This window comes from Puma concolor, chromosome A2 (genome assembly GCF_028749965.1).
Source record: "Puma concolor isolate L17-30 chromosome A2, mPumCon1.1.hap2, whole genome shotgun sequence".
NCBI classification, from domain to species: domain Eukaryota; kingdom Metazoa; phylum Chordata; class Mammalia; order Carnivora; family Felidae; genus Puma; species Puma concolor.
In genome coordinates, this window is record NC_141668.1 from 7,957,428 (window position 1) to 7,982,729 (window position 25,302).

A 25,302-nucleotide genomic window follows, 5' to 3' on the forward strand; every position below is an offset into this window, starting at 1 on the left:
CGAGCTTCTTGTGCCCGCATCCAAAACGCCCGTCTCCGGTGTCCTCTCTACACCAGTTCTCTCGGCACAAACGCCGGCCACGCACCCAGTCGCAAGGGCCTCTTACGTCCGATCCGGTCGGCTTTAGATTCGCCTTTGTTTGTAACGCGCAGGCGGGCACAGGGCTAGACACATGACGTATTCAAATACCCAGTAACGAAGCCAAAACGTGGGGGAAGAAATAACTTTAAAAATCGTGTGTCTCCCCCACTGCCGTACCCCCCACGGAGAGGAAGCCGGATGCGGGCCTCCCCGGCGGAGGGGACTAGGAGGTGGGTAGCGGCTGTACCAGGACAGAGAGGCTTCGGACAGTTTAGGAACATCCGATGCTGGAACGGATGACGACAGCCTGACATGACAACAGGTGGCCCTGCCGGCCAATTTGTGGTCCCTTCTTGACCTCTTCCCCCTCCTCCCCCCCCCCCCCCCAGCCGCTGGTCGTAACCCCAGGGCAGTGACGACGGTCCCAACATCCAAGTCTAGGCGGTGGCCCCTTGCCCACAGACGGACGCCCAGGCAAATCTGAGGGCACCGTGAGTAACCGGTTTGTCAAAATGCTTTCCGGTCCGGATTTAGTGGTTTCTTACAAAAGCATGTAGACTACGATCCATCTAGAAGCTGCTTGCTTTTCCGTATCGTCTTGGTTCATTCAGGCTCCGGCCTTGGCAGTATCCATTCGGTGACTCGAGTCCTGGCTCCCACCTCTGCCCAAGAGGCCCTCAATCCCACGTGAACCAACGAATCGTGTGACTTACACTCGTAGACAGGTCATTGAGACCGGTTCCCCATGTGAACGTTGTCAAAGAACCTGAGTATTTGGTTGATGAAAACTCTAGGAGCTTTGGGCCCTTCACGGACACGGAAATCGCTGCGAATGATGGCTTCTACCTCGGCCCCCTGTGGTAACGGATTCCAGGAGGGTGGGTATCAGAAGCGGTCTGAGACATCGCGTAGGTAGAGCTTTTTACCAACCAGGACCTCCATAAAGCGGCTTAAGAAGAGCCCACACTCGCTCGGGACAGGTCAGCGTGTGGTCAGCCACGGATGAGGGCGTGAGCCGGAAAGCTGACGTTCAGGGAATAAAACGAAGTCGCCCAGCCGGCCGCGTTACTGCGATTCCTGGGACAGCGGTCTTCGGAAGGGAGGGGCCGTGCAGAGACCGGCAAGCACGTTTGGGTTTTCGTCCGCGGGTGGTAAAACCGCGAGTTCTTTCAAAGGGACGTCAGATACCGGTGTTCGGCAGGGAGACCGGCCACCTTGAGATGCTCAGGCCGTGGCAACACTTGTTGCCTTTTTGTGTAGACTCAAATCCACGTGAGTTAACGTCTAGCGAACAGAAACCGTTTAGGCCGCAGGTGCCCGTTCCTGTACCTACTGGTGTTGCCCCCCCCCCATCCCCCCCGCCTCGGCGGTGCTGCTCGGGCCTGTACCCGCCACCTTCCCGGCCGCTGTCCCGCAAAGGCGCCGGCGAGCGACGGGCCTGCGGTCTGTCTACACAGGCACGTCCGACCGCGGCCCCAACCCCGGCGAACCCGTTACCCTCACGGGCCGCGGACCACGGCCCTACCTCGTCCGTCCCCCTCCTGGGCGCGCAGCCTGGAACGCGGTGGTGGTGCTTCGACCGACAGCCCGGTGGCCTCTCTCTCTCCTCGGTGCCCTTCGCGACGGCCGGGTGTCTCCCCGGAAGCAGCTTCCGACGACCGCGCTTTCGCTCGTCCATTCCTGGTAGGAGACATGCGGTGGATCAGCACACACCGGAGCGGGAGGGCAGCGGACACACGAAGGCAAAGCGCGTGGGGCTCCGCCCCCGCGGCCCCCCCAACCCCCCCCGCCAGACGGCGCATGCCTGGCGCGAGGGGGGCGGGGGCGGGGCGCAGACGTGGGGGGCCGCCGGACTCGGCCGCCCCTCAGGGCCCCTTCGCCGGCTGCTCTGCGCGTCCTGCCGTACACCCAGGGGTGCTCTCGAGCCCGGAGGGACCGGAGACCCGGCACTGGCTCCTGAGGCCGCTTCCCGCCTTCAACGGGGCTCCAACACAGCTTCGCACGGGGGGCTCCGTGGTTGCGCAGCACGTGTATCCCGGAGCGGGTCAAGGCACGGCGGTGGGGGGGTGGGTGGAGGCCGGTGTGCGCGGGGAGCCCGCCACCCCAGGAGCCGGGGGGAGGGTGCCGTGGGTGTGCGCGCGGGGGTGGGGGCGGGGATCCTGCTTTCTGCCTGGTTTTCAAAGCGGGGGGTGGGGGTGGGGTCTGTAAAACTGGAAAAGCTGAAGACGCTGTGGAAACTGACAAACTCTGTCTCCACTGCTACTACCTTTTAACCCGTTTGGCCTGTAACTTTTTTAATTTTTGAGAGAGAAGAGATGAAGTACAAGTGAGGGAGGGGCAGAGAGAGAGACACACACAGAATCCGAAGCGGGTTCCGGGCTCCGAGCTGTCAGCACAGAGCCCGAGGCCGGGCTCGAACTCACGAACCCTGAGATCATGACCAGAGCTGCTTAACTGAGCCACCCAGGCGCCCCCAACTTTTAACTTTTTAAACTAACCTGTCAGGCCCAGATTGTTCCAGGGAACTGGGAGAACTTCCCTCTCACTTCTTTGGCTTGTGACCCTGACCCAGGGTGGGTGCAGGGCGGGCTTGCTCGAGGCCACGAGGTGTCAGGTGGGGTTCGCGAGAACGACGACGCAGCAGGGCCCGGGGAGAGTCTCCACCACCACCTCCTGGGTTCGTCTGTCCCTCAGCCAGAAAGGGACTGCGGAAGGGGCTCACTAGCAAGTGACTCAGCCGGGGGAGCGCGGCCTAGAGCTCGGAGGGGCCCCCGCGACCGGATGGGCGCAGGGCACGCTCTCCAGGCCTCTGGTCTCCCCTCCGCTTACCAGGAGGCGCCTGGAAGCGACAGCTTCCGTCTGTGTGGCCCACCCACCCCGGGGTGCTCGCCTTGGGCCACCGGCCTGGCCACTCTCCTCGGTTGGGGGCCGAGCGGTCTTACCAGGAAAAGCTGGTGAGTTCGCCCCGAATGGCTGCTCCCTGCGCGCAGACAACCGGCTGGAACCAGGAGGGAGCGGCCAGGTCCCGGGCCAGGCTCTCCAGGCTGGGGCCGCGCCCCTTCCTCTGGCCTCAGTTTCTCCACCACATGAGGACGTCAGGATTAACCCACCGGGTCCTCCCAAGCGTCAAACAGAATCAACAGGCGGTTGCCTTCCAGTCCCTGCGGCAAGTCCTAGAAATGAGCAGGAGCGTCTGGGGGAAAAGACTGTAAGAGGCCTTCAAGTTTTAAGAGCTTCGAGTCTCAATCCACAGGATGCAGCCTGTTAGACTACAGGAAGACACGGGATTATAAATCCGCACAATCATTACGTCTTTTATTTACACGTAGACATCAGTAAGACTTGAAACAAAACCAAATGCGACCTGTACGGAAATTCTTTAATTCTCTTTATTTTCACACATTAAAAAATGAAACACACTATACAAATGGTTTTTCATAGCAGACTACACGTGGGTCCGTGAGACTTGCTCTCAAAGGGGGTGCTGCCAACGCCGATGCCCGAGGACGGCGGCCGTCGGCCTCGCAGCCAATGGACTGGTTTAAATGCGGTAGCATGCAGCCCTCGGGGCGCGACGCCCCTCTTCTTAAATTAGGTTAAATGGCGTCGGTGTCCGTATTTACAGACTTGAAACGTGTCAATCCTGAGCAGTTCTGATGTTCGTCTGAGACCGGCCGGTGGGAGCCTCGGTCTCGGTTTTAAAAAGGGAGGTCCGGACGGCGCCAGGCTGGCTGCTGCGAGCTGGATGGAGCTCTTCTCTCGGCCCGGAACTACCTGCTGCGGCTCGCACAGGCAGACCCTTCCGGAAGGGCTAAGCCAAGTAACTGTAGGTGTCCTTTTCCCCATCAACTCGCTCCAGATATTCCTTCTCGATCAGAATGTCAATGCATTTCTGGGCATTATTTTAAAAAAGAGAGAAGTCGTGACAGGAGGAAAAAACCACACATATTACCGAAGAGATGGGCCACCCTCACCGGGGATCTCCCCTGCACCACCGAGAGCCCAGTCAGGGCAATTCAGCCCATCCACCGCGTCCCCGAATGGAGTCCCGTCAGTGCCCGTCTCCTTAACGGCCTCGCTGAGGCGACCGAGTGTCTTCAGGGCCGGCACGGGGCCGCAGCCTCCCAGCACCCCAGGCGCCGGGCCGCCCGGGCTGGGTGCTGCGGAGGCCACGGGGCGGGAACCTCGCGGTCGCTCTGTCCTGAGTCACCGGCAGGGACTGGGGGGCGGTGGGGACTCCTGAACAAGCCAGCGCCCCACTGTCGGGGCCCCCGCACCGGCTGCCGGTGACCCGAGCGGTCTCAGGACGCCTCGGACTTCCTACCTGGAAGAAGCCCGCGGCTGCCCCTGGAGCCGGTGCTCACACAGCGAGGGGGAGCACCCCGTGGCCGGGCTACAACTGGGACACAGCCGAGCGGGAACTCTACAGGTCGTTTACACAGAGTCCCGAGGGAGGCGGAACTGCTGTGGGAGCGAGATTCGGGCCACAGGGGGCAATGTGGGGGAGGCAGCGAGGGGAAGCTTCGAGAACGCTGGTCACCTTCTAACTCTCGATTTGGGTCTTGGTGTACAAGTGTATTTACTCTGGGAAAATCAGCAAACCGGACACTCAGGACGCGTGCACCGCTCGGTGTACGTGTTTCGATAAAAGGTTTTAAGCTTAAGCCCATTTCCTTTTGTAGAAACCTAGTACGTATGGATATGCCAAGGGCCATCGGCCTCGTTTTCGTTACACCTTGCTCTCCCTAAACGACACACGGGCAGCTTCTGCCGTGTGACTCTTGTACCTTGATCACTGGGACCCGCGGCTTGAACCTCGAGGACAGCTGAGTCAGCACTTCTCCGAGCAGCTGCTGGTGCTTCAAGACCTTCCGCATCTTCATGATCCTCACGATGGCCGCCTGGTCACCCGTCACCCGGGGAGGAAAAACCGGGACATGTCACGGTTACAACCGTTCCGGAACATTCGGGACAACTAGCAAATGGGCCGCCGAGGGCCGTGTCCGCGCAGAGGACTGCGATTTCACACACGGTCACAAACGCACGGCAGGATATATGTTTCAACTCTAACAGAATAAACACGGTATACTTTGGTCTCCTCGGCAGTTTTAATAATTTCACCCAACTACAGAGCATTTTAAAAATGAGAAAACACGTCCCGAGATCACTGTTGCACTATCGGCTAACTTGGATGTCAATTAAAAAATTCATTTTTATATAGGGCATGGGGTGGGGGGTGGGGAGAAAACACGAGTCTGCAGAGCCGCAGAAGCTGCCTCGCTGTGACCCCCTCCCCTGTCCCGTCGGACGCGAACTCGCCACGTTCTCTGCGTCCATCCGCTTCCTTCCTCTGCTCCACTCGGGGCCCGTCACCGTCCCCACACCCGCTCCCAAGTCCCAGCCACCCCACGACCCCGCGGGGCGCCAGAGCGGCGTCACTCTCTGTGAGGGGTCACCACCCCGCGTGGGCCCCAAGTCACCTGAATCAGCAGCTTGCGGTCCTCCTCGATATTTTTGTGTGTGGTCTCTTGTTCCTGCTTCTGTTCGGTTTTCATCGGCACGTTGATGTTAACCCTTAACTTTTTACTGCCGGGAAAACGGAGGAGACCGATCGCTGTCGCTTTAAAGGACAGGTGCTCAAGGCCCGTGTGTGACCTTTAAGAAGCCTCTGCTACCCGAGCCCCGTCCCCGCGTCCCACTGGCCGGCCCCCCCGTCCCCCGAGGTAGTTTCCACCTCTGTGAGAAGCTCGGCCCCCAGCAGGCCCCAGGCCGCCGCCACTCGGTGGCTTCCTGCCCGGCCGGTAACAGGCCACCCGTGTCACGGGAGAGCCGGTGCCTCTGTCTGCTCTCCCAAATTTCGTCAAATGAGACAAACTCGAGGCACTGGGACAGACAGAGGCCCAAAGGTCCCCGGCCAGCCATTTAAGGGGACGCTTGCCCGGTGGAGAAACCGCCAGACACGGAACCGGAGGCAAGCGGCAGACGACCGAGGCCCACGCCGTGCCCAGCCTCCGTCCGCAGGGACGCGAGGGGACGAGTCTGTGGTCCAGGACCATCCACCTGGCAGATTTTCCTTACTTTTTATAACCGAGATACAATTTGATTAAGGTGTCTGGCTTCAATTCCACCTCATCAACGTTCGCGTTCTCGTCTTCCAGAACCTACAGGACAACAGCTGTTACCACATCATCTCAGGAAAAGGCTCTTGTCTAGCTCAACACGGAACGTGCACAGACATACCAGTAACTTCGACTTCAATAAAATCTGTAGGACTTGTGCCAAAATGTCCTGCAATTGAAGAGAAAAAGGTAAGTTGCATTTTTCTTTGCAACACAAACCACACACATACGACCTCATAGTTGATTTTTGGCAGGAACACAGGAGTCCCCCCCCAGACAGGAGAATGTACCCAGGGAGAAGGAGGTGGTGACTAGGAGGTCCCCTAAGTTCACTACCACCAGCGCCTACTCGTCAAAGGGAAGCCAACCCCTCTGTGGCTCTGACCACCTCGTGGTAAAAACTGCCGATTCGGTTACAAACGTTAGAAGCCACGCTGATCTCGTCACTACAGGAACCTATCCGTCCATCCTGGACACGGTCACCACAAAAGCAACGTCCGAGGGCTCCCGCACGACGGCGGAGGACGCTGCTCATGGATGCGAGGGACTCGGCGGTGGTGACCCCATCCTCCACCTCCTGCGGGGAGCCCCAGGCGCCACGTGGGGCCGCCGGCCGATTCCTCGCCTGTAAACGCAGGTGGCGGGTCTCGGCCTCCTCCTCCTTCAACTCTGTGACCCCGTGACGTGGACACCACCACCTGCCCAACTTCAGTCCCCCGGACGCACCCCATACCTCCTACCCTGGCGCACGGAACACCCCCCGCCTTTCACGGACACCCATTCTGGTCACGTGACCAGCTCAGATTCACAGGTCTGGGGCACTGCCGGCCACATCCACGGTGCCGCCACCAGAGGCCGCACTTCCGAGCCTGACCTGACAGGGGAGTGCTGAGCTCGGAGGCCAAGGCCAATGGCCCTGTCAGCCCCGTGGGGCAGGGCCGAGGGTGGCCTGAGCCTCCACCTGAGTCCAGCCCTCCTGACGAGATGAGACAGACTCTTACACACAAAGGGGCAAATTCACTCTGTCATTAGAATTTGAAGATGTACTCTGGATTGACTTGAAGCATCATCAAAAAATAAACACTTTCCTGAGGCCCCTGGGTGGCTCAGTCGCTCTGCTGTCTGGCTCTGGGTTTCGGCTCAGGTCATGATCTCACGGTTCGTGAGTTCGAGCCCCCACATCGGGCTCTGCGCTGGCACCCTGGAGCCTGCTTGGGCTTCTCCCTCTCCTCTGACCCTTCCCTGCTTGCTCGCTCTCAAAATAAATAAACAAACTTAAAAAATAAATACTTCCCTAAGTGACATTCAATAACGCCAGTGTTACCCTGTCAGCAAAACCAGACAAAAACATCCCAAGAGAACAACAGACCAATAACACTCCTATGAATGTAGATGTAAACTTCCTCAAGAAAATACTAGCAAACCAAGCCCAGCACATAAAGAATATCATATACATGCCCAAGTGGGGTTTACCCCAAGAAGGCAAGGGTGGCAACGTAAGAAAAGCAATGACTATAATATACCATATTAATAGACAAAAAGCATATTTTTATCTCGACAGAGCAGAAAAAGCAGTTGAACAAAATGCAACACTCTTTCATCATGGAAAGATTAAAAAAAAAAAACAAGACTAGAAGGGAACTTCTTTAATAAAGGGAATCTAAGAAAAACCTACAGCGATTGTCACCCTTAATAGTAACAAACTGAAGCTTTCCCCCAAGGTCAGGAACAAGACAAGGGTGCCTGTTCTCACTACCTCTAGTCAACACTGCGTGGGAAATTCCAGCCAGAACAATCAGGCAAGAAGAAAAAATAAAAGACATCCAAATAGGGAAAGGAAGAAGTAAAACTAGCTGTATCTGCAGATGACATGATACTGTGAAACCCCTAAAGAAGCCTCAAAAAAAAAAAAAAAAAAAAAAAAAAAGTTCAGCCAGGTTGCAACATATAAAATCAATGCGCAATAATCAATTATATTTCCATATCCAGAAATGAACAATTTCGTTTCCAAAAGTACCAAACACAACACTTAGGAATAAATTTAACCAAAGTGCAGGCTTACACACTCACAACTGAAACACGTGAGAGGAATGGAACACAACCTACATAAAGAGAAAGCCGCTCACACCACGGACTGGAAGGCCCCCACTGGCAGGACGGGGACACCCCCCCAAAGCTTTGCACCCCCCAAAGCAGCCCAAAGCTTTGATGCGTCTCTATCACAGCAACAGCTGCCTTCTTTTGGACACAGACCAGCTAATTCTGAAATTCACATGGAAATGCAAGAGACCCAGAGGAGCCAACACAATTCTGACAAAGAACAAAGCTGGAGGTCTCTGTTTCAAAACTTGCTACAAAATAACCGCAAACAAGGCACTGGGGATTAAAGAACTACAGATCACCGGAAAAGAACGAAGAATCCAGAAATTAGCCCATTCACCTACGGCCATCTGATTTTCAACAGGGCAGTCCCAATCAACAGGGAAAGACGTCTCTAACCCTGAATCAGGCCCCGGCTCCTAAGCCCTGACCCTAAAGGCATGCGCGACAAAAGAAAAAGGGGCTCTGGGTACACAATATATAAGGAATTCTTACAACTCAACGGTAAGGGCAACCCAAATAAAAAATGGGCATGGGCAGAGCGTCTGAATAGACATCTCTCCAAAGAATAGATACAAACGGCCAGGAAGAACACGAAAAGACACGTCATCAGCTGTCGGAGAAATGCAAATCAAACTACCGACGATTGCAAATCAAACTACGTCATACCCACTAGGCCATAATAGCCGTAAAGAAAGGAAGCCAGGGTCGGGGGGCCCTCCCATGCTGCTGGTGGTGTGCACGTGAACTGGTGCCTGGCAGTGGCTCGGAAGTTAAATCGGTCACGACTCGAACGTTCCAGTCCTTGGCATCCACCCAAGAAAACTGAAAACAGGTTCTTACACAGACGCGCATGTGAATGCGCAGAGCATTGTTATTCCCAATAACCACACGTAGAAACAACCCCAAGGCCCACCAACTGATGAGGGGGTCAACATAACGTGGTCCACGCAGACGCTGGAACGTATTTCAGCTGGTAACAGAATGAAACATACACGCCATCACATGGAGAAACCCTGGAAACATGCCAAGTCAAAGGCACACACGTTCTGAAGCCATTATCGTGAAGAGCCCAGAGCGGGCAAATCCGGAGAGACAGGAAGTAAGTTAATGGGGCTCAGCGGCTGAGGAGAGGAGCAGAGGGTAGTTCCTGCTAACGGCTAACGGGTCTCTCTTCGGGATGACAGGTGTGTTCGGGAATCAAGACAGCGATGGTGGCTGTACGACCTTGTGAATAAACACTCAACTGTCTACTTTAACATGCTGAATTTTATGTACGTTAAATACAGCTCAATAAAAAATACGGCCAATAAACAAGAAGAAAGACACTGTAATCAAGTGATGTTTAAGCCTCCAAGGAAAAGCTTAGCTGGGAAGAGGGTTAACGCTGGGTTAAACGAACGTGCGAAAGCAGGTCATGTGCATCCGTGTGAAATCAGAGACCTCCGCGCCGTCTCCCCACCCCCTCCCTTCAACGCTCACAAGAGGAGACGGGAACTGGACACGTCACAGGGGCCAAGTAATGGGAAGGTACCATTTTGATCTGAGTGCTGTCAGTCAGCTGCTGCACAGCATACGCGTCTTCCGTGTTGTACTGAAGCAGGATCGCCATCTGGAAGGTGGATGCCTTCGAGGCCCCCCATATAAGAGAAAGAGAAACGGAATTTAAATGCGTGGAAAAGCCTCCAAAAATACACAGCTTAAGGCTGAAGTTACGTATGAAACAAATTCTCGCAAAACACGCACAACAGCAGGTCTATTTAAAAGAGAACACAAAGTGTCACAGCTCCACCGCGATGCACCGCTCTCCCAAAAGACGTCACTTACCGCCTTTCGAAGGTTAAAATAATTTGGAACTTTCTTCTAAGATGTTTTGTCTACGCAAATACACACTATTTATGCATCCACACTCATTTACATAAGCACGCGTAAAACACACAAATCCTCTTTAGGGGGAGAGACCCTAACGGACATCTTCCCTCTGCCACATACACACCGGGATCACGAGGAGGCCGTTCCAGTTACCCCGGGCCTCAGCCTCTCCCGTAGAACTGAAACGGGAGTCTAGCAGTTCTTATCACTTAGTAGTCGGTGCTGCCGAGAGCACCGAGGGTCAATATTAGCAGGAAACTGCTTTGCCAAAGGAAAAGGGCTATCGTCGTAATTCAGCACAGGAAACTCTGGCTTTTTGAACTACGTGGTGTGCATCGGGCAGGATCTGTGCCAAATGCTTATTAAACACATTATTTTACTTAATCTTCACGTCACTTCCAAGGTATAAGCACTGGCACCCCCATTTTATGGAGAATAAAACTGAGGCATCGGTGTATCACCTGCCCCTCAGCGGGAAAGCGTCCGAACTCCTCTGACTCTGAGAACCGCACTTTGCCGGAGGCTCGACCCTAGATTCTGACGCACGAATCACTGGATTCCGATTTCTACAACTTGTCTTATCCTCGTTTAGACTAAAAAAAATTTATTCCGAAACAGAGGGTGATCTTACCTGCAAAGTGTATCGATTTTTGAAGCAGTTGGTTACCAATTCTCCTTTGGACAGCTGATACAGCCAGGTCAGTTTTCTGCCACTGTGACGGCTAGCGTAAAAAGCTGTGAATCGCTGATAACTGCGTTCCAGCTGGATAAAAGGATAGCATTGTGTGGAATACGTATCTCACCCCAGTCCGTAGTCAGCACTTCCACATAAACACACCTCCAAACGTACGGTACAAAACGCTCACTACATAAACGTGAAACCCGAGCGGCGGGGGTTGGGGGTGGGGGGTGTGACTCTTGCAAGGCACACTGGTTGAGGCACGAGAGGAGAACGCGGAAACGCACTCTGACGGTCAGGCAGGCGGCCACCGCCACGGGGTTCGGCAGAGCACCGACGAGGCTCCGTGTCCGTGAGCCAGCTCGCGGGCCGTGTGGGCTGGCGCGCGCAGAGGAGGCCGGCCTCCGGACACCCCGCCCTGCCCGCCGCGCACTCGCCGTGGGCTCGCGGCCAAGGCCGCCCTTTGCGTTCCGCCGGGCACTAGCAGAACACGAGACGGAGCCGCCCTCACCTCTGACGGCAAGGCGAACGTGCAGGACTGCTGGAAGGGCCACGACCCAGAGCTTAGCACCTGGATGCTGAAGTCCACTAAGGTGGGGTGAAAAGGCAGGAACACGGTTAGTCCCACACACTGAAAGATGCTGCCGTTCAAATAAACGTGGACTGCTTCGTATTAAAAGAAACACACCGAATGAAAACACTCTGCTTCAGTAGGAAATTAAGAACCAGATGTATTTCAGTTAAATGATTTTACTCCGTGAAAATCAGTGAAAGGTCAAAGAGCCAGAAACTCTTTTCCTCAGAGCTACGACATCAGATGCCCGCCCCGCTTCCTGTGCGTCAGCGCCCTGCTGGCCTGGGGTCCGCTCAGGCGCCCCCAGCTCGCCGGGCACGGACACTGCGGCAGCCGCAACTCAGGAAGCAAAACCCCCAGACGTGAACAGCCACCTTCGGTGTGTTTCCTGTGCGCCCACTACTGCCGACACCACCGCCCCCCCAACACTACACGTAACACAAACTAAATCAGAACAAAAGTCTCATCAGTACCAATAGCTGACGAGCTCACTGGCAGAACTGCCAAGTTTAACAGTAGAATAGCGCTTCAGCTTTGGGGAGAAATGAAATTCCCATTTTTCATGTGAAAAGACAACATTAACAAGTAATGATGTCTGCATCGTCCGCCAACATCCCCCAGAGCGGACCTGACGGGGGGCGGGTGCGGCCCTGGGAGCGAGTCCTGGCACCATAGGGATCGGGAGCCATGGAGTCTTTGGTTAGTTTGACTCTGTAATCTATACACCAAGTCAGTCTCTTATAATTCACCCAAAAAAAAAAAAAAAAAAAAAAAAGCAAGAACTGATCCCAACTAAGGTTAAAGAAATTTATGAAGTATTAAACCGTGTGGAGCCCTGAGCTGGCAGATATCCCGGGTGGGGTGGCCACGCCAGCAAGTGGAAAAGCCCAGGGCTCAGCCCTGGGTCCCCTGGGAGAGGCCGGTCATCTCCTAGGCTCACACGCGACTCAGGAAGACCATCTGGGAGGTGGCACTTGCTGTCTGTCCGTCCCTGAATCCCTGATAAAGCACCGACCACCCTCACGTAACACTCTGTCATCTCTGTCGCCTGCCACATAGGGCACGGACTTCCCGAAGAACACTGCCTGTAAAAGCAGCTCATAAACACGTGGGTACTCACAGTCTAGCGGTTCTGAGTTCGTCAGGTGCTTTTTGAACTGCTCATTCAAATCTTTGCTCACACCAATGTCTTGAAACATCCGCTGAAGTTTAGAGGTATATTCAAAACCACAAGCTTGCTGAAATGAACCCAGACAACCGTCTCATTAATTTCTATTAGAAACAGAAGTGTATATAAGGGAATCTGATGGAAATCACACACGACATAGGCTTAACCGTAGAAAATGACTACTGAAGCTAGTGACACTGAACCACATCTCACAGCATCAGTATGTGCAGATTCAAACCAGTAGGCTACTATTCACACAATAAGTATCATCTGAGCACCTAAGAGCAAGGATCTCTAACGGAATGCGAGGAGGACATACTTTGTTTACTACTCTTACCCACTGTTATCAGCTGACACGTGTGCCCCCCAAACTCCAGCGCTAAAGCCCTAACCCCCAGTGTGATGGTATCTGGAGGCGGGGTCATGAGGAAATGATTATGTTTAGATGGAGTCACCAGGATGGGATCCTCGTGATGGGATTAGCGCCCGTGTAACAAGGGACCAGGGTGCTCTCTGCCTGCCACGTGAGGACACGGCGAGAAGGTGGCCGTCACCAGGTTGGGAAGAGAGTCCTCACCAGAAACGGACTCAGCCGGCCCCTCGACCTTGGTCTTCCCTGCCTCCAGAACTGGGAGGATAGACCTGGGTGGTTCCAGCCTCTAGTCTGTGGTATTTTGTTACGGCAGCTTGAGCAGAATTAGCTACCCATACAACAGTAATTTCAGGTCTCAGACACGTGACAGCGCCTGGCAGGCCAGGAGGCACCGAAACAAGAGCAGGCAGAGGGCAGAGGTGGCTGAATGACAAAACAGGTGCTCAACGGTGGAGTCCGATGCCTTCTGTCCTCCTGAGGATGCGACCACTGAGGATGTGAACTAAACCCGGAGCAAAACAAAACACCTGCCAACTCAAAGTCGACCCAACACACGTGTGGGCTCAGCCACTGGAGCAGTTCGGGGGGAGACGGGGGGGTGGGAACCAGCTGGCGCTCCGGTGGCCAGTGCGGCACAGCCCGGCCAACGGAACCAAGGGGCCCCCGAGGGCGGGGCGGATGGTCAGCAAAGCATGCGGGGCCCAGGACAGCCCGTGCCGTTCGAACTCCATTAGCTACAGGCCACCGACGACAACCTGGGACAATGAAAATCTTTCACAGCGATTTGAAAACTTTTTTTTCTGGAAATGATGAAATTTACCTTTAGTTTAGAGATCATGCTTGCTTCGGCATCATCACTGGCACTGTTCTGATGTACGAGTCTTTTGGCCAGCATCTTTGCATAGAATTTCTGGAACACGTCTTTATCCTCTATATACTTGAAGACCACCATCTAGTGAAGTCACCAAGAGAGCACACTTAGTGCACTGAAAAGCCACAGTCACCGAACACACGCCGGCAGCTGACACGCGTGCTTTGTTTTGTCCGGCCTGTGTGCCAACGTTTACGATGGCTACAAATACCACCCGTAGTCTTGAAATATTTTTGTCAACCGCTGAAACCACATTAACTTGGTCTAGACTCGGCACTAATGAGGAAAGTACAAATGCTAAAATTCATGACTCAGTTTAGGGAGTAAAACCACAGATTCAAAGCAAAATAAATGACCCAATGACTTTTCACATTCCAGACACCCTGTACCAATAACCTTAAAAGCTGCAGAGAAATGGCTACCGGGAACGGTGCGTTAGCAAGCGCCTTACCACTTGGTTGAGCGTGTCTTCTAGCTCTGCTTCTTCTGGGTTCTTGGAACTGAAATGTAAAAAGAAGGCATACTGTTTTCAAACAGATCAGCCAACAGTTGTTAATGAGCAAGCACCACTCGGCTAACACAACAGAATGTGGCTGTGAACACTCGAACACTCAGTTCTGTCCAGATGAACGCGTGAAGACAGAGGCAAAGTTGTCTTACTTACGGCTGCGTGGCGATCTTACGCTGAAACTATCGCGGAAGAACCCGCTTACAAAATAATCGACATCCAAGATGAAAAGCAACGGAAGACACTTATAAAAAGCTCCCCCAGACATTCAAGTTTTCCTTTCAGATAATCTATTTAAATACAAATAAATAAAAGCCGAAGGCCTTCTACAATATGCTCTAACTTTGAAAAAAATGAAACAGGCATTTAGTTTTTGAGTGGCCTAAACATTAAAGATAATGAAAGGATCTCAAGCACTAAAGCACCACCTTCCTCTGGGGTTATGTCTACACAACAGAGAGTTGTCTTTAACAACTGATTGATTCATTCTATTCTATGAACAAGTATTAACTGAAAGGTTACTTCAGGGTAAATGCAATTTTTCAGGGTCTACGAGTCCCTCATAGACAGATTCCCCATAAATTTACATCGAATGATCCAGCCACCAACCAAGCTCTGGAGAGGTGCCTCTACCTAAGAACACGTGGCTCAGAAAACCCAGCCCCCCTCTTCACAGGGCCTGGCCGGGGCCACTGCCCCCTGCGGGAGAGCCTCTCTTCTGAGCCCCCTTCACTCGGGAGGAGCGTGTGCTCACGGACGTGGTGCTCTCAGCGGCCTGTCGTCTGTCTGCTGCCCCAGCCTCAATTACAACAACATAGCAAGAGACTTGATGAGGGCCCCTTAGGAAAAGGCAATGCATAAAAGGGACAAGTGCCACCAAACGAAATGAGGGCCTACTAAAACATGTAATTAAAAAACACTGAAGATTTTTATGTAATAGCCTAAAGAAAAAAAAAGTTAACAGCAGGTCAGAAGAGGCATTCCAATGTGAAGTCCATGTTTATTCCTGGAAAGAATACCTGCATGGATCTGACTACAACTGCTAAATACTACACTGACCAGCACTGCAAGAAACAGAGGAAACCCCCCGAATACTCCATTCTCACTGGCCTTGGGGAAATGGCTTTCTGGCAAAGTTCAAGAGCTAGCTAGTGACCTCATCAAAGGTTTCCCCATGTCTGTCAGGAAGACCACACAGTCGTTAACACAGTAAGTTACGTTAAATTTGCCACCACTGAGCCATCACTAGAAAGCTACTGTGTTCTGGAGAATTATTCTTAGTTCCCTGATAAATTTAGCTTGCTAACATTTGACTTAAGATTTCCCCGACTCTACTCTAGGAGAGACTTGTTCGCAGTGTTTTTCTCGGTACGGGCAGGCGTTCTCCGTCTTTTCGCAAGGGGGCTACGCAAGCTCGTGAGAGCTAGTACGTTAACATCAAAACCAGGACCGTGTGGAAGCGTGGACAATGCCTGCGGCAGCATTTGCCGAGAGATCTCTGGAAAAGTGAGACAAGCCTTGAGCGCTTCCGAACCGAGAGGAGCCGTCCAAGTGAACGAGAAACGAGAAGCTAAGAACACCCAAACAGACGCGCAAAACCCGGAATGCTGGAAGCACAAGGCACAGAGAGACCCACGCCGGTCGTGCTTCTAGCTCTCACTACACCTGCACACACGCACACGCACGCACACACACACACACACACACACCTGAGCAGGAAGAAGAGCAGGTGAGAAACCTGGCGGCTGAAATACAAAGAGCACGAGGGGCCCCTGGCTGGCTCAGTCGAAGAGCCCACCACCCTTGAGCTCAGGGTCATGAGTTGGAGCCCCATGTGAGGTGTAGAGATTACGTACACACATAAACTTAAAAAACAGAGAGAAAACAGAGAATGGCAATAAAACAAACTCATTAAGCGAAGATCAACGTTAGAAGCGCACACGACAACACAAGTGCCACAGTAGCGCTGAGTCTCGTGTCAGGAACGGCCAGTGGGAGCTCCCAAAGCAGCCTCGCCCGGAAACACAAGCGAGCTGGGCCCAGAGAAACGGGGAGCACAAGAGAGACGCTGACTTCCCGCGTCCTTTCCGCCCTTGTAACCACCGCTCGGCCAGCCCACGGAAGTGGATTCGGCTAAAGGGGCCACACTGCTTGCAGTTCTCAAAGCCAACCCAACGGTGACATTAAAAAAAAATGAACTGGGCCTAGAGTATAGGACTTGAAGTATCTTTCAAAGAGACAAGGAAGATGTATTAGGTTTGAAGTATTTTCTCAAAGGTACAAAAATTACAACAGAAGTAAAACGTAATATAAAGTTTAATTCCTCATATATAAGCTGAGAGTTTAAACAGATTTACTAAGAATAAAACACAATGTCACTTAATACCTTTTCTTCAACAAGGAGTCGCAGTATCGAGCCAGCAACTCGGGGGATTTACTGGACGACTGGGCCATTTTGGTAACTGCGTTGTTGTTGATGAAGCGACCACAGGCCTGTGGAGCACACAAAACACGGTCAGAGGCCACGCACACCACCCCCCCCCCCCCCGCCGCCACCTGAATCGCAGGAGAGACTCCTTCTGACACACCCACCTTGTCAAGTGCAGCCACGAAACCAGCATCGTTGTTGAACGCCGACATCACCAGGGCATTGTATTTTTTGTGAACATCCAACACTGTCTGTACATACATCTTGGGGTCCTCCAGTGGGGGAAAACAGAAACAAAAGCTGGTTACTGGGGATTAAATGGTATATTAATGGGCTACTATAAAATATTCCGTAAGGTTTAGAAATTGCTTCAAAGATGCCAACAAATAAGACTAAGTAATAGTTCTGGTTCCATCATCAAAACACATAAGGCATTTTGTTTACAGATACAAAATAAAATACATTCCCATACTTGAAATTAAATACTGATTTCAAGCTTTGTATAAAAGTGATTTCTCAAATTATTTGAAAATTCAAAAGGAGCACAGAAAACAAAATTTCTCAAAGCGATAGTCTGCTTAGCCCATTTTTGCTGCTGTTAAAAATTCAAATTCTGGACTTTGCTGGGCGAACCGATCAGCCAGTAAGCTCAGTAATCAGCCGGTTATCCTGCACTTGGCTGGGCAGATGTTAGAACAGCATAGGGTTAAAGGTCGGAGGAATTGCGGGCAAGGATGTGAGAGTCAGACGAGGCGGAGAAGAAGGTCTGACTCACACACGCCACCACATCGCAGGACTGGATGGGACAGGCCAGGGCCCAGGAGATAGGCAGGGCATGTTTCGGGGCGGGGGGGGGGGGGGGTTGGACTCGGCAGGGTGGGCACGTGGGAGCTCTGGACAAAGAAACAAGTAACAGGAATGCAATGGAAAGATGAGCCACAGGAAAGGCCCTGGGAATGACACACAAGGAAGACAGGAGGGTGGGGAAGACGGAGGGGAGGGTGGGGACAGGGACACAATGGAGACCAGCCTCAGTGATAACCACAGAACGGCTGATGCTGGGGACTCACTGCAAGTCGTGGTGCCAAGTCCCACAAGGGGACAGTCACAACCGCACTATGAGGTCAGTGTTGCCTGCATTCCCACTTGACAGGTGAAAAAACTAAGTCAGTCAGGCATCTGGCCAAGGGCTTTAGGGATGGCAGTCAGGCCGGACCCCAAGCAGCCTGACTCCCGAGCCGGCATCTCCACGGCCCTGAGAAGGGACAAGGCCTGGAGGACCGGGACCAGTCGGAGGAGGGGTGGTGCGGACAGGCAGCACCATGGACAGATGGCTTGTGCCACGAGGGCACCGGAGGCTGGCCCTTCACAAACAGGAGGCCCGAGGGTGGGGTGCTTAAATGGTGGCAGGTGACTGCAAATTTCTGACAGATAGGAATTCTCAGGATTCAGGGATGAGAAACCAGAATTCTCCAAATTTAATTATTCTGTATCTTGTAACACTTTAAAAATATGTATATTTATTTATTTGGGGCACAGTGCAAGTGGCAGTGGGGCAGAGAGAAGGGGACAGAGGGTCCAAAGTGGGCTCTGTACTGATAGGCTGACAGCAGCGAGCCCGACGTGGAGCTCAGACCCACGAACTGCAAGATCATCACCTAGGCCGAAGTCAGATGCTCAACCGAATGAGCTACCCAGGCGCCCCCATCTTATAATGTTTTTAAAAAAAATAATGAGAAAGCACTGAGATCAAATCGTTTTCCTGTGATAGGGTTGGACTAAGAGTTTCACAGGTCCTCTGTTAAAAAATAATATATAATAAAAATGCAAAGTTTATTCTTACTATGAATACACTGTGACAAGACTATAACGTCAACAACATGTAAAGTGGCCTCTACCTGATAAGACATTTAGTAAGAGAAAATGTTAAAAGGGAACACAAAATAACTGCCAAATGAAAATTACCTAAAATATATGTAAAATCTATATCTAAATCTAAAATATATGTAAGATCTAAAAATTATCTACCTTAAAATGTTACAACACAGCATTGACTGCCCCATCAGATGATCTTGTTTCATGGTAACTATTCCAGATGTGGAAAAATGTCTCCCATTTTGCCCTCAGGGTTTAATCCACAACTGCCTCCGAAGGCATCTTCCAATTGGCATACATCTTATTTCGTATAAACTCATTTCTTCTTTTAACAACAAAAATACTGTCTGCCTGACTTAATCTTGGGTTTGCCACTGAAATGGATATTGCGTTTTGCTCATTTGGGTTTGAGATTGCTTTCTGATTTCATGTCAAACGACCTCACAACATGCACGTGTTTTTCCTTTGCATTTCTTCTGTTAAAAGTATTTACAAAGAACCTGAGCCTACAGTGAGTATTCAAGCACTGGAGAATGCCAGTAAGTATCGTTGGGTAGTATTTGAATGAGGTAACATTCAAGGTTAAGGTCAACAGCATTACAGAGAATCACATGTCAAAACTGCCAACGTAAGCACTTACTGTGCCTCCAACGTGTGCTGTTTCTTGGACCACCACTCAAAAGGATTTACGTGAAGTATGTTATATAAACATACTAACACGTATTTTATTTGTAAGAGGGGAGCGCACACCCATTTGTAACCCGGCATCACCCACAAAGAAGATCCTTCAGACCGTTGCTTCTCCGGCATGTGCATTCACCATGGTTCCCAGAGCCCTCCTCCTTAACCTCCCCGACTCCGTAAGCACCCCCTACCCCTGCCATTAGTGGGCTCTTCCGAACCAGGAACGTATCTGTGTGGACCATCACGCCTGGAGGAGAATGATGCTGTTCTCTCTTTTCCTGAGATCTTTAACGATTTTTCTCAGATTCAGAATTTGGAAAAACATCAATGTCCCACTGACTGCCAGCAAGGAATTCCCCCATGGAAAGACCAACGAGACCTATCCTCCCCTAGGACACAGAAGGCTTCGGACTCCGATTCCAAGCTTCTTTCTACTACAGGAGGAGACCCAGCCAGCAGTCTCGCTGGTGAGAAATGAGGGTCTGACAGGAACCCACAGAGGGTAAAGTATGAAGCATCAGCCTTGGGAATCTGAAGTCCTGAGAGAAGCTGCTTGGGAACTTGGCAAGAATGGACGAAGACAGAAACGCACAGGGTCATACAGAGCGAACAGGAGGTGCTTCCGAGGCCACTGCATCGCAACAGAGGCGAGGAGAGAGGACAGAGCAGCTAGAACAAATGCATGTTTTTCATGAAACCTGCAAACTTTTGGTGTTTAAAGAAATTAACGGAGTAGTAACTGCTTTGATTTATGACCACCTGTTTACTGGACAGTACATGAGGGCTTTCCGCGTAAGAAACACGACACCTCTCAGGGCTCGTCCCTGAGGGATGTCACCCAACTCCTACATGATCTCACTTGTCTTTATTATGCCAGTGACGGTCACATTTATTTCTAGCCCAGACCAGACTTCCCCACTCAGCTCACACTACTTGCCCTTGGCTGTTTCATGGGGTTCCCAAACTCTACACGTCAGAGCTGACCCGGTCTCCGCCCTGAACCTGCCTCTCTTCTGGATCTCTTTCCATTTCCTTTCTTTCAATGTTTTATTGTAGACAAATTCAAATCTCTGCAAAATTACAAAGAATAGTAAAATACACTCCATGAACCCATCATCCGGCATCAACAATGATCGGGCACAAACACCGGTACCTCACAGAGTCTAAGTTCCTAAGGCCTTCTTCTCCCCACCCCCAGCCTCACCAACCCATGCCATCTTCCATTTGACCACCCAAATAGGCCTAGCCATACACTCACACTCTTCTTCCTTTTAAGCTCTCTTTTATACGATACAGATCGTTTAGAAAATAAAAATCTGATTGTATCGATTTCGCGTTTGTTACCACCATGACCTGCTTTCCTCTTGCCCCTAGGACTAAGGCAGTGTCATTAACATGGCTTTCAAGGTCTCCTGGCCTGGCCAGCCGGTGCCTGCCCTTTTACTTTCCCTGTGCCACCTTCCCTTCTTCTCAAGTCGTACCAGACTTCTGGGTTCTCAGAACGGGCCATGTTTATGCTCACTGAGGGGCTTCGCTCTGTCTAGGACCCCCTGCTTATTAGTTAGCTTCAGCTCCTCCACTGGCTTCAAATACTTCCTCGGGGAAGCTCTCGGAACTGGCAGGACAGAGCAGGCCTCCTGTTACACGCGACACCCGAACCCCCCCCCTTGCGAGTCCCTGCTACTGGTGGCCTCTCCTGCCGGGCGTAAGCTCGAAGAAGCCTGCCGGGACCGTGTCCACCTTGCTTAGAAGCATACAGGGTAGTGGCACTCACCAACTCTTCTTAACCAACTGAGCCACCCAGGCATCCCACCAACTCTTCTTAAACGGCTGGATCAGAAACCAGGATGATCATGACTGAAATACTACCTTTTATCCCATACACGACCACTAAAAAAATAATCCTAAAGACCAATTTCACCAAAAGAAACATATGGAGCCTCACTTCCACTTTCCCATCTCCCATCTTCCTTAAAGCAGCACCGCACACACAGCAGCTGAGGTCTGAGGGCATCGTCTCACGGAGAGCTGGTATATGGTAGGACTTCTCAGGATCACCTGTGACCCTAACGTTCTAACGCCGCCCAAAGAGGTACGCTGGGGGGTGACAGGCTCGAGAGGCTCACCCTCACCACTTCAGGTACGTAAGGTGGTGCTCTCCAGGCCAGCATCGGATGTGACCCATCCCCAGAGACGTGCTCTCACCTAGAGCTACCTCTGAGGGACACCTGACCCCCACATCTCCCGTCCAGCCCGGACTAAGGCAGCTTTACGAGAGCCTTCTGAGGATGGCCGTCACCACCCAGCACCCACAGGATGTGTGGGGCCCTGCCAGACACTGTGTCACAACCTCACCTGGAGACGATTATTCTTGAAGAAGGAGAAGAAACCAAGTCTTGGTTAATGAAAACACACCATGCAGAGTAATTCTACGCCCCCCCCCCCCCCCACCCGACCCCCGAGCATTAGCATTTGGTCCTTGGAGAACATCATCTCCACACCCAACACAGAGAAGCCAAAGTTTCAGGAAAGGAACAATCACAAACCAGCCACTACAGAGAAAAGCAGGTAAGAGTCTGTGGGCACACAGATTACCACCGTGACCATTACCTGTGGGCAGTTTTAACCCTAGACTGGCGTTCCCCCTTCCCCCTATATCTGAGGTTTTCCCTCCTCTACGGGTCTCTGTGCGCTCAGGGAGTAAGACTAATTTTTGTATTAAATAATAGGCAAAACCCAAAACACTGGAGACAACAGAGGCGCCTCACATACCACCTAGCGATGTGACAGTCTCGTACTTTTTTATTGTTTTTTTTCTCTTCCATCATCTAATCTCTTCTGATAAGCAGAAATCACCAGTTGTTCTGAGTGTAGAGTTGAAAATACCAAAACCAAAAGACCTACCAATTTTAACTAGTGCTTCATGTTCTCATCACTGTAACTTCTGTCCACCTGCTACTTTTTGCTTCAATCACATATATTTATCTTGTAATCATGGCTCTGATTCCAGTTATGTAACTGGGTGGGCTTTCATCACTGACCCTGGCTTCTGTTCCTCCCTGGTTACTCCCCTTGATCTGAGCCAAGGCTGGAGGCCCTGTCTGCACCCCTTCGGTACTCCCTGGTCGGCACTGAAGCCCTAAGTTGACTACATTCAGGCACAAAGCGATAGTGATAGAAAATTCTGAAAGCGGAGCTAAGTGGGGCTTGCCAGGAAAAGCAATCACTCCTCTCAGAGAACGAATGCCGTTGCAGAGTGTAATTTGTTCAGAAACAGATGCGGTACACCTAGGAGGTTAAGTGGGGGACCGGGTGGTCTCGCTCATCTCCACAAGGGGCAGTTGGTAAGAGAAGTTCATGGGTGGTCTTGAACTGGTCTGAAGGCCAAGCAAGGGCCATCAGGACTTAAAAATACACAGCAAAGATTAAACCAAAATGTAGTTTGATATGGGATGTAAACTCAGATTTGGGTAGCGAGAGGCTTCCGTAACTGGTCTGCCTGTGAAAAGATGACAGACTTGCCCACAGCTCAAAGAAGGAAAGGTACAGCCTGGACATAAAAATCCAAGAGTGAGTCTTCTCAGAGCCTGGTTATCCCAAACCAAAAATGAACACTTGTGTATTTTTCCTTTTAAAGAAAATGGTAATTCTTTTCATCTCACGTCAAGACAGAAAACAGACCCACAAATTCAACTCTAGGCTTTCTGAACCGATTTCCATTATCAGCATATTATCAGTTTTTTGTAATTAAATTTGTCAGTGTGAATTACTATATAAAACTGCTTTGTTCTGTCCTAAAACACCTCCTTGATCCGCCCCCCCCGCTCTTCCTCCTTTCCCACATCTACTACATCAAAACTGGTACATTTTTTTCCGTTTGCTTTTTAAAAAATGTTTTATTGTGGACTTTCAAACCTAACTAACATAAGAAAGAATAGTAAAGTCAGTCCCAATACTCCATCGCTCAGCTTTGAGGGACAGCCTGTAGCCGTGCAAGCCCAGGATCTTCTTACCCTGCCCTCCTCCTACGTAAGATTTCAGGGGTGTGCACCCCATCCCCTCTGACCAGGTGAAGCAGGTCAGACTCCAAATGTAAGATCCCCTGGCCAATTTTATCACCGTGTGGGTAATTTTCTTCTATTACCGGCACCCACAGAATGGCTGAGTCAGAACCAAGTTATTTAAACATTTGGGTCCAGAAGGGAAAGGGAGTCTTGGATGTATGAATGACACCCACATCTGCCAGAAGCACCCTGTGCTGGGCTTCTGGTGCAAGTTGATACGAACAGTTGGGTTCCCGTAATTATTTCTAACTCAGCTTCTCAACCCAAACACAGTAATTCTGATAAGGTCCTAGATTCGTCACTCCTTAGTCTTACACAGAAAGATATGCTGTCAGAGTTTCCTGACTGTATTTCTGCCTGTACACTTGTCCATTTCAAGTGCTCCCTTTTTTAACCCTGATCGTTCTTGGAGCCAGAGCCCCGGGCAGCTCCTGAAAACGTCTCCCCCCACTATAAGCACACACTCTCTCTCCAGGCTGCAAGTACACTTTCGTGGCTGTGCTCCCCAGTCCATCTCTGCAGCCCGACACCCCCACTGTTAGACCAACGGCCCCGCTGGACATCAAAGTATCTACAAGCCTACTCTTGCTGGACTACACTTCAATCCCAGTTAGACTGAGGTTACTAAATCAAGATATGGTTTCAAAGACAGCTTTGCGCTTATCTGTTGCCGTTTCTGCCCTGAAGACAGACAGTAATGAAATATTCTCTTCTAACCTGGTTTATGTTTACGTACGAAGCCCTCTTTGTAGGGATGTACAATAGCACCCAGATTACTGGGAGATCGGGCGCTGATTAAAAATTCAACATGGAACCAACTGTATCGTTAAGCATTCATTAGCAAGTACTTACACGTCTGCACAGACTCTTTTCCTAAACTCTGTTTTGGTATTTTTTTATAAGCTAGTGTCAAGGGAAATCGCAAAGCTGTCCAATGAACTGGTGTCACATTTACTTTTAAGTGTAATGTTGATGACTGCCCACGTGACTGGTGTTTTCTTTAGGATGGGCCACGGGGGAAAGTATTCTTAGTTCTGAATGGCAACAAACTCGTTCTTCTGAGTTACAGGCTTATTCTTTATGGTCACCATGAATCTAGGAGCCGACTGTCCCTCACATTACCCATTGCCTTTACCAGTAAGCACTCGGACTGACCGCAAAGAACTAGAGGCATGTTTGTGACCCATCTCTAGCAAAAATACTAGACTCCGCTGTCTTAACACTTAGCTTCATTTGTGTTTCCTATCCTTATTTTGCTTCCCTCTCTTACATCCCTTTGTCTTTTCCGTATTGTGTAAGCAGCCTTGAATCCTGCTGGGAACGACGAGGAGTACTAGTAAGCGTAAGTACTGTATGCGGAGAGCCCATACTGGACAAGGCACCGTGCTAAGTTGTGCAGAAATGAAGACAGATAAAGCCATTCTTATAGAAGACATTTACACAGAGATCTAACACATAAAGCAGTGTGAATATGAACAGTCCAACATGCTACCATTTCAAAGGGATGATTGGCAAAGGCTGGTGGATGGCATGTCATTTGAGCTGGGTTTTGGAAGATAAACAGGTGTTTAACGCATAGGAAAAAAAAAAACGGAATGTGTTTGAGCAGAGAGAAGAGCGAGGCAGGTAGAGCAAGGCACAATCACAAACGGTGAGCATCCAGGTGCTGATGGGGACATGACGAAGACGCAGAGTAACACAGGATAAAAGGGGAGAGCTGGGGCGCCTGGGGGGCTCAGCTGGCTGGGCATCTGACTTCAGTTCAGGTCATGGTCTCCCGGTTCGTGAGTTCCAGCCCCACATCGGGCTGTCAGCACAGAGCCCGCTTCGGATCCTCTGTCCCCTTCTCTCTCTGCCCCTCCCCCACTAGAGCTCGCTTGCTCTCTCTCGAACGTGCTCTCTCTAA

The 25,302-nt window shown here is 51.3% G+C and overlaps 1 protein-coding gene across 2 annotated transcripts in view; it reads right to left on the minus strand.

The window, feature by feature from the left end:
* Positions 1-3,448: 3,448 nt before the first annotated feature.
* CUL1 (cullin 1) overlaps positions 3,449-25,302 on the minus strand; it is a 105,024-nt gene continuing 83,170 nt past the window's right edge. For both annotated transcript variants that reach the window (XM_086687570.1, XM_086687561.1), the window contains exons 10-22: positions 16,938-17,045; positions 16,732-16,838; positions 14,289-14,337; positions 13,787-13,918; positions 12,546-12,663; positions 11,363-11,439; positions 10,804-10,935; positions 9,835-9,927; positions 6,322-6,369; positions 6,160-6,242; positions 5,562-5,667; positions 4,869-4,982; positions 3,449-3,973 (exon numbers count right to left, since the gene is read on the minus strand). In XM_086687570.1, the coding sequence (XP_086543696.1) occupies positions 3,893-3,973; positions 4,869-4,982; positions 5,562-5,667; positions 6,160-6,242; positions 6,322-6,369; positions 9,835-9,927; positions 10,804-10,935; positions 11,363-11,439; positions 12,546-12,663; positions 13,787-13,918; positions 14,289-14,337; positions 16,732-16,838; positions 16,938-17,045 (1,248 nt within the window). In that variant the 3' untranslated portion in view covers positions 3,449-3,892. The remainder of the gene's footprint in view (positions 3,974-4,868; positions 4,983-5,561; positions 5,668-6,159; positions 6,243-6,321; positions 6,370-9,834; positions 9,928-10,803; positions 10,936-11,362; positions 11,440-12,545; positions 12,664-13,786; positions 13,919-14,288; positions 14,338-16,731; positions 16,839-16,937; positions 17,046-25,302) is intronic.